General features: G+C 39.1%; 1 protein-coding gene across 3 annotated transcripts in view; it reads right to left on the reverse strand.

The window, feature by feature from the left end:
* Window positions 1–13,486, reverse strand: part of STX1A (syntaxin 1A) — a 51,264-nt gene that overhangs the window by 10,745 nt on the left and 27,033 nt on the right. For all 3 annotated transcript variants that reach the window (XM_053457251.1, XM_053457252.1, XM_053457253.1), the window contains exons 2-3: window positions 12,057–12,134; window positions 10,541–10,640 (exon numbers count right to left, since the gene is read on the reverse strand). In XM_053457251.1, coding sequence (XP_053313226.1) covers window positions 10,541–10,640; window positions 12,057–12,134 — 178 coding nt within the window. The remainder of the gene's footprint in view (window positions 1–10,540; window positions 10,641–12,056; window positions 12,135–13,486) is intronic.

Below are 13,486 nucleotides of genomic sequence, written 5' to 3' on the forward strand. Positions count from 1 at the left end.
GTTAAGAGACTTCTACCACATGGATTCAAAAAGAATATAGAAGTGGTCTAGGCATGCAGGGGGCTTCATTTGTGGGAGGGGGTACAGTTTTCAAGGAATTTAAACTATACAGTAGGCAACAAATCAATAAGCCAACATTTCAGAGCCTTCACAGTAGTTTCATCATATAAATGTATACATTCACACATAATTATATATATCGGTCTCTCTACAGTATACATTATACATGAATGCATCTATAGCAGCCACAAACTCTCCTGCACTGGTTAGAGCACATGAATTATTCATATGACTGCGTGAACACAGCAGCCCTAATTTGGACACCTATATTATATCAGGATTTGACACATCGATCATGTCTTTGGTGATAAAAGGCATTGAAAATGACAGGGAAAAATCCAGAGGAACGCATGAATGGTTTCAAATAGGTCTTTTACATAGTAACTGACACATTTATATACAGATGCAGCATGAGAAATAGCAATATATTAATCCTGAAAACATCTCTATATAAACAATGAGAGGTAGAGTAAAATGGAGAGGGGATATACACCTGTATATCACTATGTGCTTATTCAACCCCAGGAGTAGAAGAAGGAGTGTGTGGCTTTAAATGAAAAGTCAGCCATTATTTTTGGACGTTCCTATCCCTCTAATGGAAACCTGTTTTGTGCGAGTGTTTCCATGCTCTGTAGTTTCTGCGTGAAACAGTTTGCAGAACCACTTGGCCAAGCCACCAGGTTGATAACACATACGCCTATTGAGCAGCCCCAATATCTGCGCATGCAGTTGCAACATCACATGCGCACGAGTAATAGACCATAGAGTCACAGAATTGTGCAGCTAAATCAATGGAGGTGACAAAACCATTGAACCACTAGAGAAAAATCTAGGCCGTCAAAAAGTTCATTGAACAAACCATATCAATGGCAGCTTTTACTAAGTGCAAAATGCTTTGCTTGCTTCTGCTTTTCCCGATTCCCCACTCATTTTGATGAGGCAGAACCTAGGTTTTGATGGAACAGAAAATATATGCTTCAAAAATAAACAAGACTAACAGGGATCAAAGGACACCATATAAATGTAATGTTAATAAACACTGGTGAGTACACATTATCCTGGAACAGATGGTTAAGTGTTGCAGGCTAACATCTTTGATGAAAGTTTGATCTAAGCATATCAAGTTCCTATAGAGTCTGCGCATATTTCAGGGCAGTACTTTGTGTGTGTGGAAACGATAATAACCGAGAAGGCAACCATAAGCTAAACAGCTTCTGCCGCTAAAGAGGATGGATAAAAAAAAAATAGTCTGTCCACTATGAGTATAAATTCGCCAACCCTAAAGAAGCCATGGATCCCATGCCAAAGAAGCTACCTGGAAGTTTGATCTCAATATGAAATGCTGCACTCGGTGCATTGGCACCAAGGGTTAATAAACACTTCATGTAATATACAAGAACAAAACCGCCACCGCAGCTTGCCATGCAAGTGTGTATCGTTTGAGCACATAATATATTCCAACACTGTCACATACAAATAATGGGATTAGAAATATTCCTGCTCCAGCGACCCACTTCCATAGCCTTACATAAAGTACTTACGAAGTGCAAACATAGACATCGACTGATTCACATTTCTGATTCACAATGATGAAATCAGATTGTGGAGACACTGGGATGTAAGAATGTGATAGAGGAAGAACAAAAAGGTACCAGTTCACCAATTATAGGCCGTCACTGATTGCTTTACAGGGTTAAGTTCCTGCATTCTCCCTGAAATCCCATACGTGCGTAAAAGCCTTCAAGTTTCATCTGGTAGGGGACATGTTACACATGGAAAAACTACACATGCATGTGCTGCAGATTAAGAATGCTTCCTTCTTTAGCAGAAGCTGGCAGAGGACAAAGAGAATGACAAAGGAGGATCATTTTCTAACTACAATAAGTAACAAGCACTTTATAAAATGCATAGGCGTGAATGCAAAATGTATTTTAACATACATTCTACTTAAATGGGGGGGGAATCTTTAACACTGATCTATACATTAATACTATTTAATTTGGTGGAAGAATTCATATGGACAGATGGGAATCACAAACAAGCTGCAATATATACACAAGGAAACCGAAACAAAACAAGCGGACGGGAAATAACAGTTATGAATCACGCATACATGGAACTGAAGCTTTGAAATGACGGAAAGGCATCAATAAAAAAAATCCAGTGTAAAAAAAAACAAAAAACAAAAAAAAACAATAACGGAAAGAATTAAAGAAAAGCAGCAAGCTGTAGAAAGAGATGTTTTCTGGAAGCCGCTGCTGAGAGTTCTTCTCTGTTAAATAATTCAGTGCTTGCTACTTACACAAAGCTCCACAGGCCCATCTTACACTCCGCTTTCTAATAAATATTAGAAGATTTGGCAGTTGCGTGCAGAAAAAAAGATGTCAAACACCACCAAGAGAAATCAACATCAATGGCATGGTCTGTACCGACATCTGGCAAAATAACTCTTTATTCAGCATTCTTTATACTATAAAGGCTGGTCAGGGAATCTTCAAAATATACACCAACTCATTTAAGAAGCGTTTTTTCATAAAAAACTTCATTCTACCTCTAGTTAAAAATGAACGATCATTGCCTGTTCCAATCTCAAGTACCTCCGAGTACTTTATGGCCATACCTGGTCTGGGACTCTTTGGACATAAACCCTGTAATAGCGTATCACTATTTGTAGCGTCTCGCCAACGGTGGCAACCCTCGCCAGACAGAACGACACACTCCGGATTTGAAGGAGGCATATGACATATCTTTTCTAATGTAACTAACATCCAGTAGGAAGTACAATATAACAATAAAATCATGAAAAGAAACATACCAAGGATTTCTAGAATGTTGATTTTTTTTATATACATTTAAAAGTACCTCTGTGAATTTTTTTTATTAAACATAAGGCAACGTATGTGTTAATTGTATTTATTCCTCTAAATTACTGAGGAGAAAACATTTTTTTTCTGGTTTTCTTTAGTCATCTCTCAAGCAGTATCGCAGTGTTCAATGCCAACTGTTTGGAGCAGTTGACGTCCTGCAGCCAGGCATGTCTCCACTCTGTAAGGAGGTGACCACATGAGCCATTTTTTCCAGGACATCCATAGATTTCACATGGTACTAGCCAGTAAACGTAACGTGCTGCACTACGACATGTATAATGTATAAACTCACAGAGAATTGCAGAGTTTTTTAAATATGAAGGTCGGCAACATGTGAAATTTTACACGTGTTCTATAAAAAGTGGTCCATGCGGCCATAGACCTTGTAGCGCGTCCCTCCGTTAGAAGACGCTAGTTAGCCCAGGAGCGCTGCGTGGGAAGCAAACAGCTCTGTAGCAGCTGGGTGCCTATTCAGTAACATCGGGCCTCCCGCAGTGAGTCACTGCCTTCCAGTGACATGCTCCGCAGCTGCCACCTGTACAAAGTCATGATTCAGATACACACACACACAAAGCCCTCGCTACCAGCGACACGGGGAACACCCACTCCCAGCCTGACACTACACGCACCCCCTCCTACTCCGTGTACACTCATCTCCTTCCCTGGCTACATAGCATCTTGTTCTGGCATTTCCCTGCTTGCTTTTAGAATAAAACAAAAACATGTTTTGATGTCTCTTAAAAAGAAATAAATAGCAACTGTTCTTTGAAAGCTAATCCTCAGGCAGGGAACACCGCCAACCGGTGCCAGCGCTTGTAATTTCAGGTTTTACAAATTGGAAATCGAATTTAGAAGCAAAACGCACTCTGTATTCTTTGTACCGGGTTTAACAGTCCGATAGCTTGTTATAAAACGTGTGTCTTTATGTGCAATCAAAGGCATACGTGATCCATGGTAAACCATCTGCACGTTATGTTCCTTACACGGTTAATGCGGTTTTGCCAATTGACAAGTGAAAGTCTACACATGACAGTGCTGTGTCACAGAGGCATGTTACATTAACTACACCTGCACCCAGGGGTACTCAGTATTGGTCACAAGACGATATCAGTGGTTCTCTGACACAGACCATCGTCACTCTCTGGTACTGTTGCTAATCAGCGAGTCTACCAGAAGGAGCAAGTTGTGGAAAGCTGTGCTGGAAGAAGCAAAAATCCTCTCTCATACCCCACCAGATCCCACAGAAGAGCTCTGTCCTTGCAATATGGGATGCAGCGCCTTCCACGCACACATCACTGCATCCCACTGCAACATGAAAGGGCTCCCCACATCACACAAAGTTAGTGGGTCTGTGTTCTGCAAAAATAAATTCTCCATTGATGCGTTATACTTCCAACAACTGCACTCATCATGAAATAAAGCCACAATATTTTTTAACGTTCAGTGTTGTGCAAACATTTGAAGTCAAGGTTTATTGTGATTCTGTTTTCAATTGTAAGAACAGAATTACAAGTAAAGCTGCATGAGTGACCTGAGGAAAGTTGAGGTTACAGAAGCACAAGGAAAATAGGCTGGACAGAGAAGACCAGAGAGAACAAAAGAAAACAGCAGCAAGGTAAATTAGTGAAGATTTAAAAACCCATCTGTTTCTTAAAACGCTTTTGCCATTGGGAACAAGAGAACACAATCACAACTCAGGATTTCGCGTCACCACGAATTGTCTGCAGGACTACAAAGAGGATGGCTTGAAAGGATCAAGTTTGAAGAGTCAAGAGGGAGAAACGACAGAGTCCAGAGAATCCAAATGGGATTGAAGCAGTGCTTTTTCCACCTAAAACATGATTTTTTTTCTATTTTTGCCACAATTTAAGCCTTCAGATCAAATTATTTTTAATATTACATAAAAGAAAAACAAATAAAACAATACAATGCTGATTTCATGTACAGAAGGAAACAAAAAGTAGTGAAAAAGTAATTGCCTTCCTAGTTACCAAGTCAACCAATTAACCAAAAGTTATTGATAACTGGGTTGAATTTCAGCAGTCATAACTGGGCATGATTACTTCCAGCCCCATTGAATCTAAACATCAATAGAACGTTGAAATGTGAAGTATGCAAAAAGGTCTCAAAGAGCAGTACAGCTCAAAAAGAAAGTCAAGAACAGATGAGAAACAAAGTCATTGTCATCTATCGGTCTGTAAGGCCCTGGGACTCAAGAGCCTCGGCGATAGAGCTATTACCTTTAAAAGGAAGAAAACTTGGAACAGTGGTGAATCTTCCCAGGAGTGGTCGCCCTACCAAACTTCCTCCAAGAGCTTATCGATGACTCATACAGATGGGCACAAAATAATCCAGACTAACATGAAAAGAACTGCAGACCTCATTTGCCTCAGTTTAGGTTAGTGTTCACTATTCCACAATAAGAAAGAGATTGTGCAAAAATGGCATCCATGGGAGAGTCTCACATTTGCCAAAGCATCTTGATGACCTCAAAGACATTTGGGATAATATTCGGTGGACTGATGAGTCAAAAGCGTAACCTTTTGGAAGATATGGTTCCCATTTCATCTGGTGTAAGGCTAACAGCATTTCACAATAAGATCATACCAACAGTCAAACATGGTAGAAGTAGTGTGATTGTCTTGGGTTTCTTTGCAGCTTCAGGACCTGGCGATTTACCATAAATTAATGGAACCATTAATTCTGCTCTCTACCAGAAAATCCTGAAGGAAAACCTCCGTCCACCTAAAGCTCAAACACAGTTGTGTTATGCAGCAGAACAATAATCCGAAACACACCTCTGAATGTCTCAAAAGAAACAAAATGGATTGAGATGCTGTGGTATGACCTTAATAAGACACTTCACGCTTAAAAACCCTCGTTTGTGGCTGAAAATATAATTCTGCCAAGAAGAGTGCACAAAAAAAATCTTCCAGGTCGTGGGAGCGGGGTCTTGACATGCCCACTCCCCGCCCATTCCACTCTTAAATGAGGGTCTCTCCTGCAACATCAGCAGGAACACCCACTGACATCAGTGAGTAGTCTGATCAATTGGTTGATGCTAGAGGAGGCCCCTGCCAGCGACCAATAGTCGTTCTTATGGACCTTTAACTCCTGTTTCCCTCCCTAGGCCAAGTTTCAGCATCAGGGGTTAAAAGGTTGGTGCGAGCGCCTCTTTTGGTCGCCGGCAGGAAGCTCCTCTGGCATCAACCAATGAAGTGCAGCTGCCCTTTATTGGTTGGTGCTGAAGGAGGCCCCTGCAGGCGACTAATCGAGTTGTTCGTACGGACTTTTAACCGGTACTTCCGAAGGCCAAAATCCGTCATCAGGAGTTAAAGGTCTGTACGAATGAAGAGCAGCTGCACTTCATTGGTTGATGGCAGAGGAGGCCCCTGCCGGCGACCAATAGAGTTGCTCGTATGGACCTTTAAAATCACTTTGAAATGACCATTTAAAAGTTGCATTTTGTGTTTACTCGTGATGTTGGTCTTTATTAAAAAAATTGGTTGGATGATCTAAAATGTTTAAATATGACAAACATAGAAGAAATCAGGAAGGTGCAAATAGTTTTTCACAGCACTGTATGTCTGTGCCTGTACTACTGTTTATTTTAAGTTAACGCATACAAAATGCATAATTACAAGACCATAAGGACAGCGAGAAACCGTGGATTACACATGACTCAAGAAGCCCTTGGACTTTGATCTTTCCATTTACAAATCATCTGGATATAGTAGTGCCTATATGTCATGGGCGTAATTACAGGACTTTATTTACATATACTTACGCACTGTATATATATTAGAATCAAAGATGATAATATATATATTTTTTATGCTTTATGGGAAAGGTGACAAACAATTTATCTTGAGGCTATTCCATCTAAACTGGAACTGCTTTTTTATTACCACAGGTCTATAAGTAAGAGACTGTACGGTCCAACTGTGTTCATTTGAAAGATCTATTACGGATCTGATATTTTTTTCCATCACACATAGTATATGTGATCTAATCGTCTCTCTTATTCCCTGTATTCTATTTTAGAATGTTTATATCCTACATAGAACAATACTGAGGTCCAGATTCAAACCATACAATAATGTCATACCAAACAGGCAGAACCTTTGTAAGGACAAATCTTCATAAAAAATCTGGAAAAAGATCCTTCGATTTCACATTTGGACCAGTGGGGCAAGTGGCATTAGCCTTTTTTTTTTTTTTTTTATAAACTGACTTGAGTGAGACGCACACTGATAAGACAGAAGTGATTGTTGGCTAACAAGAAAGTTTTTTTTAATCTAAATGCTAAAGTAAAAAGTTCTGCAAATGTTATGTTTAATTAAAAAGGTAAGATTTTTTAAAATTCTTTTTATTTCTTGGGTTTCTTGCAAAAAACAATAAAATAAACAACTTACGTGGTAAGAACACAAGAATGCTCCCATTATGTCATTTGTCAAGAATTCTGCAGAGGGCTGAAAATTTTGCATAGCACGTGGTTAACTCTAAAATTGCCTTCAGCAAGTTGATTAATGAACCATACATAAGATACTCTTGTGAGTGTGTGAACCGGAGGCCCTCCAGATGTTGTTAGACTGGAAAACCCATGAGCTTGCCATTGGTAATAGAAGTCTTAATTCGATAACAACTGAAGAACAACATGTTGCCCAACACTCCTTCAACTATACAAATATATTGGAAACGGTTCTAGTTCCAGACAAAAGATATAATAACCAGTGTTTTTCCCCCAATTTCTAAATTATTATAGTGTGCAGCCTATGGGGTTTATTCACAAAATAATAAGTTGGTCCAAGAACAGACAAATTATTACATTGTCAACATACAGTATTTAAAAAAATATGTAAAGTGGCCCTACTGGTTGCTAGTTACCCATGTTTAGAGACCTCAACTCTTCAATTCATACCTTACGGGTATTTTAGTTTTGAACCATTATGATTATTACCGGCATCTCAGTTTTCAAGACCCAGAAAGATATTCATTCACTTTTCTATATTTCAATGCCAGCTTTTGAAAAGGACTGTTGGTTGTATCCAGGTGTTTGGGTAGTAGGGCCTGTGACTTGGCAATGATTTTTTTTTCATTTTTTTTAAGCAAAATTTTTTTTTAAGAAAAATTAAAGTACTCCATTTATCAAAATCCATTATATTATTGATTCATTGAGATTCTTTATGGTGTGTCATGATCAGAGAAATCGCACCAGGTAAGAACTCCTATACTGTAGTTGGTTTCCAATTTGAAAAATGATCCTTGAATGGATCTGTTTAATTGCTGAAGGTATATTACCAGTCTGATCTTTATAGATGCCTTCATAACAAGGAACAAGAGTAGAGGATATACTTTCATAATTCTTCAACAAGAACTTGGATGAAGACTTCTTTTAAATGAAACTTATCTAATGATCAGGAACTATAGACATGTGTTCTTGATTGCTTTGGGATCTTAGGAACATACCACGTGGGAGTTGAAAGAATTCCATTTTGACCCTGCTTGCATTAGAGAGTTTAGAATCAACATTTGGAGTATCCACAGACCTCTCATCCCTTGAACGGAGTTTACAAGGGTGCTTAAACGTGCTTAAATTTTCTGGAACAATTCCACACAATTTAATAGAAATGGAAGGGCTCAGCTTTTCTTAGCATATCCTTGAAACAGATTATCAGGTTTATTGTCATTCTGTTTTCTATTGCTAACCTTCCTAATACCTTCACTGGAGGAAGCACACACAATGTGTTAGCCACTCTCTTCATCAGAACAAACCGTTTCATAGAAGGGATGCTCTGGCCTATTGCACAGAAAAACGGCTCTGTCGAGAAGTGCGGAAAATAATTTAATAACTTTAATGGCTGAGTAGGATGACTAGAGCTACTGAAAATTGGCCTATAGCTCAGTGAAAAACCAAATTACCGGTATATTCCAACTCAGCTAAGGCAAGCAGAGCGCGTTTCCTTCTTAAGGTTTTCTTAAAATTCTGTCAGGTTAAATATTTGATCTACACTGGGTCCATCCTCCCAGTTGGAGCTTAAGGGCCCTGATCAGAGTACATTCTAACAAAAATTATAAAGGATGAAGAGAACAATAAGCTGCTAAGCTAAAAAAAAATATGAATAGAGATAGTGAAAATGATAGTGTTATATGGGGCAGGAGAAAGAGAAAATATTTGTAAAAGTTCAGATTCCTGATGCCCAAGTTAAGCAGCAATTCTGAAAAATACAAATTCTCAAACTTTTTTATACCCAGTACACATGCATCCGTTATGATTGTCTCTCTATACACACGCAAACAAGCAATTGGTGAATTAGCCTAAATATAGCAGCAGGGCTTGAAATAACACTGTGGAATCTCATCGTACAAAGAGATGTGACCTCCCCTCCAAGATATGAAAATAACTGTCAAATCAAATCTGTCTACAACAAATCTATAGCCAGGGCACTTCATGCATTCATTTACTTTCCATGATCTTTCAGTGAAGAGAATTAGACATTAGAATTCTGCTGTAAACCTCAGAAGTCATAACACATCTCTTGTAAGCACATTTACCAGACTACACATGCTAAAGGTCTAGTAAGACCACCTTGATATCTCAAGTGAGCCATCTCTGATCGGTCACAGACCAATCAGTTAAGAAGTGATATCAGATGGCAGCTAGAGTTGCCAAGTGGCCCGGTATTTGACAGGCCTGGCAATATTTTTTTTTAAATGGCCAAGCCTGCTGGATACCCTGAAAGATCTATACAGAGCTCTTTGTTAGATCAGCGACCATCACTCCTGTGTTCCAATGCCACTGTGTTCACTAATCCAAGTTTAAAGTTTAAAAGGCTAATTGATCATTAGAAAAACATTTTGCAATTATGTTACAGTTAGAAATGTCCTTGTTTTCCATTAAAACAGCTAATTGACCCCAAACAATTGAACGGTAGTATACATTCGCTCACCATCACACACTCATGCCGACACTTATGTTAAAATACAATCCCGCTATCACACACCTACATACATTTGTACTCATGCCAACACACACTTACATATACAATCCAAAATACATACTCCCTCTTCAACTCCATAATTACCTCTCTCACTCTCTGCATCCTTGCCTGACTCCTTCCCTGCTCTTACGACCTCCCCTCCCAACCCCTCTAATTTCTCGGAGGCTTCTTTCTAGCTTTCACACAACATCACATTGCATTACTCCTACTGCATTCAGTCCCCGCGAGTGGGCCTTCCCAACTCGGACTGACTATTTTTATGAATGTTAAAGCGCCCCAGGAGGCCACTGGGCCAGCCTACCTCTGACTCCCAATTCCTTTTCCATAGGTTTCTCCAACAAACAACCATTCAGCGTATAATCAGCATGCTTGCTAAATGCATAATATCATGCTGCCAGCATTTCTATAACAATAGTTTGCAACAATGTTAACTAAAGTCTAAAACCACAGCTCTTCTGGTAGGCTCTGATGAGCAACGTCAGAAAAATCACACCTACCCCACACATATGGTGGGTTGTTTAATACACTCATGTGATCTCACATCAGATCCAGCGATCTAGAATTTTTCCACACACGCAATTAAAGCAATTCCATTAGCGTTAGTCCACTTACTTTCATCTGGATTAGGTGACGCCAGGATGGCGCTGTGTTTTCGCTTGACTTCTTCCACATTCTCTGCTATCTTGTCAATGAATCCTCTGATCTCTTCCACCTGAGAACATAAAGGCGCATCATCTTTAGATAAGAATTTAGAAGAATACTCTGGGCCCAAAGTAAAGGGGGATGTTCTAAAAAGTATACTGCAGGAAAGACATGAAATTAGCTGTTATACTGAAACAGTCCAGACTGGAGAAACTAAGAGACCTATTACTACCTAACAGAGATTGTCCAAAACAATATATATGCAAACTGGAGGCGACCTTCTATGCACGAACCCTCATGTGACTGATCGGCAATTAAAACATTACTTTGGGAAAATACATACTATTCACATTTTTTTTTTTAATCATGCGGAATCACCTAAGACCTCCTTAGGCTTCATTATGTAATATAACTGGGCCTGCCATCATGTATGTATACTTTTATTTATATAGTACTGACAGGTGTGCTTTACAGATTACTGTATAATAAATGATGGCACAATGAATGAGGAACATTAGTCATACAGACGTTATCAGGGAAACATCGGTATGAAAACATAGGAAAGGAGGCCCCTGCCCTGAAGGTAAAAGAATATGAAAAGAATAAAAGCCACTTATATTTTCCTAAGCCAGAGGCCATATTTTTGGGGGTTGGTAAAAGCTAATATTATCTGAGACGTAAACATAATGGTGTATCCAACAAATAACCCCCATTAGTATGTTATGAATAAATTGGTATATATATATATATATATATATATATATATATATATATATATATATATACACACACACACACACACACATACATATACCGTATATTTATATTGTATATCATAAAGGCGTTACTTTTTGTGCACTGAACAGGAGTACAGCAGAAGAGAATTTTAGTGAAACAAAGTGATCTTGATAACGCTACACTTTTGCAGGTTTTCTTTTCTGGCCATTCTGTGACTTTATGTGGGAGATGTGTAAATGACGGTGCTACATCTAACATATGGAATGCTGCCACAGACTTTTTTTTTGCCTCTATGCGTTTACACTATGTATATAGTTAGCTATATGGGTTTTATACACAATGTAAGAAGCAGGTATTGCTGCAAGCTTCTCACTCATGCATTATGGCTTTTTTTTGCACTGCACTGGGGCACCTACTGTATTAGTAATCTATATGCTGCTTTAAATTTTTGAGATATTCTGCAACAAATTCGCTGGAATTGCAGTATTTGATGACAGCCTCTTTATCCAATTATTTAGAACCCCAAGGTAGAAATTACTAATCTTTATATCCAGTATATACCGGTATGTTATCCAGTATGATTGGAATTACAGTCTGATGATTATGGGTATTGTAGAGCATCCAGGTTAGGTTTGACTATCCACATTTGTCTAGGAACCTGGTGAAAAATTGTTGATATCCCGCATGCATAATAGTTGATTTTGTTATTAGCTTTCGTCTCCATGATATATTTCACTTTTGATCTTACCTGTTCAAAAAACTCATCCATAAAGCGATCTCGATCAAGGCTGACAGCCACTTCATCATCTTCATCGCTGTCCTTTGCCTGCAGGGTAAGCAATTCTCATTTTAGAGTTAAAATAAAGAGAATAAACCACAAACACACCAAAGCCATTTAAAAAAAAAATGAAAGCAGATTTTTTTTCTGTTGGTACTTCAGTTCTCTTAATTAACTCTAAGAAACTAATTAAACTCCCAGCTCTCTTTTTCACTTCCATGGCACGACAGAAATTCTACCTCCTAAAGACGAACATTTTAACAGCCTACAAAGGAAAGGAAACCTAGGGACTAATTTGCCCTCACAGCTGCACACCAAGAATCCATATACACTGCAATTTCTTTGATGGTGACCTTGACACGAATACTAATACGACCGCCCAATAACCCATGCTTTTCATTCATTGTATTGTTAAACGGTGCCTCAGCATGTTATGTAGATGTCAGATTATAATGCTGCTCGTATAAGAGTGGCTATAAATAACAGTGGCACACTGGCCTAATGCAACAATAATTACATTTAACTTTCCTTAAGTAATCTTAAAATATTATTGTGTACATATAGATTACATTTAATCTAAATTCAATTACTTACAACGTACCATTAGGATGCATTATAGACTGTTAAAGATAGAATGGTAAAGAAATTACTGAGCTGGCAAGAGGGTAGGTCCATATAAATCCTATCCGGGAAGCTGGATTGGGCCAAATGGAATTACTTAGGTGATCAAAGGGATACTTGCGTATGATAACGGATTAATCACTTAAAATTTTCAATTGGTCTCCAGAATATACCCCCCCTCAACGCATTTGCCTCTTCTTTAACCCCCCAACCCCTAATACATGTCCTGCCTGAGAAAGTGCATGCTGGCTCTGGCTCACGCAAGATTTCCAGGTGTACAGAAAGTGCTCTCATTGACCCCAATGGAAGCACTTCCCTGCCTATAATTGGCAACTTCAAGCAGCCCGCCATGGTGTGGAAACGGGGACCGCAGAGGGGACAGGGTGCTTCAGGTTCAAGTGCTTTAGCGTGCATCCTTTGTTGGTGGAGCATGTCCGTTTAACCGGAGGAAAAAGTGACGGAGGGACTAATGCCACATTAGCAAAATAATTTCTTCATTCGATCATTTGTGTTTTCCTTGCAGAGAAGCTGCAGCTTCAAAGATGCTACAGACCACACCCTCCCCAGTACCAGATTTTTGTATCAATGTCACAAAAGCACTAATGTAGGAGTGCTTTCTGCACATGGACGGGGGAGACGGGTTCTCATTAGATCTCCTGGAGCTCTAGAGCTGGCTGGAGGGGAGTATAGCTCACTGGAGAGCAGTAGATGTGTGAGGATGAAAGCATACCCTGCAAGCCAAAAAGCTGGGAGGCAGGGAAAAAGATCAAATGCGTAGG

The sequence above is a fragment of the Spea bombifrons genome, chromosome 2 (assembly GCF_027358695.1).
Source record: "Spea bombifrons isolate aSpeBom1 chromosome 2, aSpeBom1.2.pri, whole genome shotgun sequence".
Lineage (NCBI taxonomy): Eukaryota > Metazoa > Chordata > Amphibia > Anura > Pelobatidae > Spea > Spea bombifrons.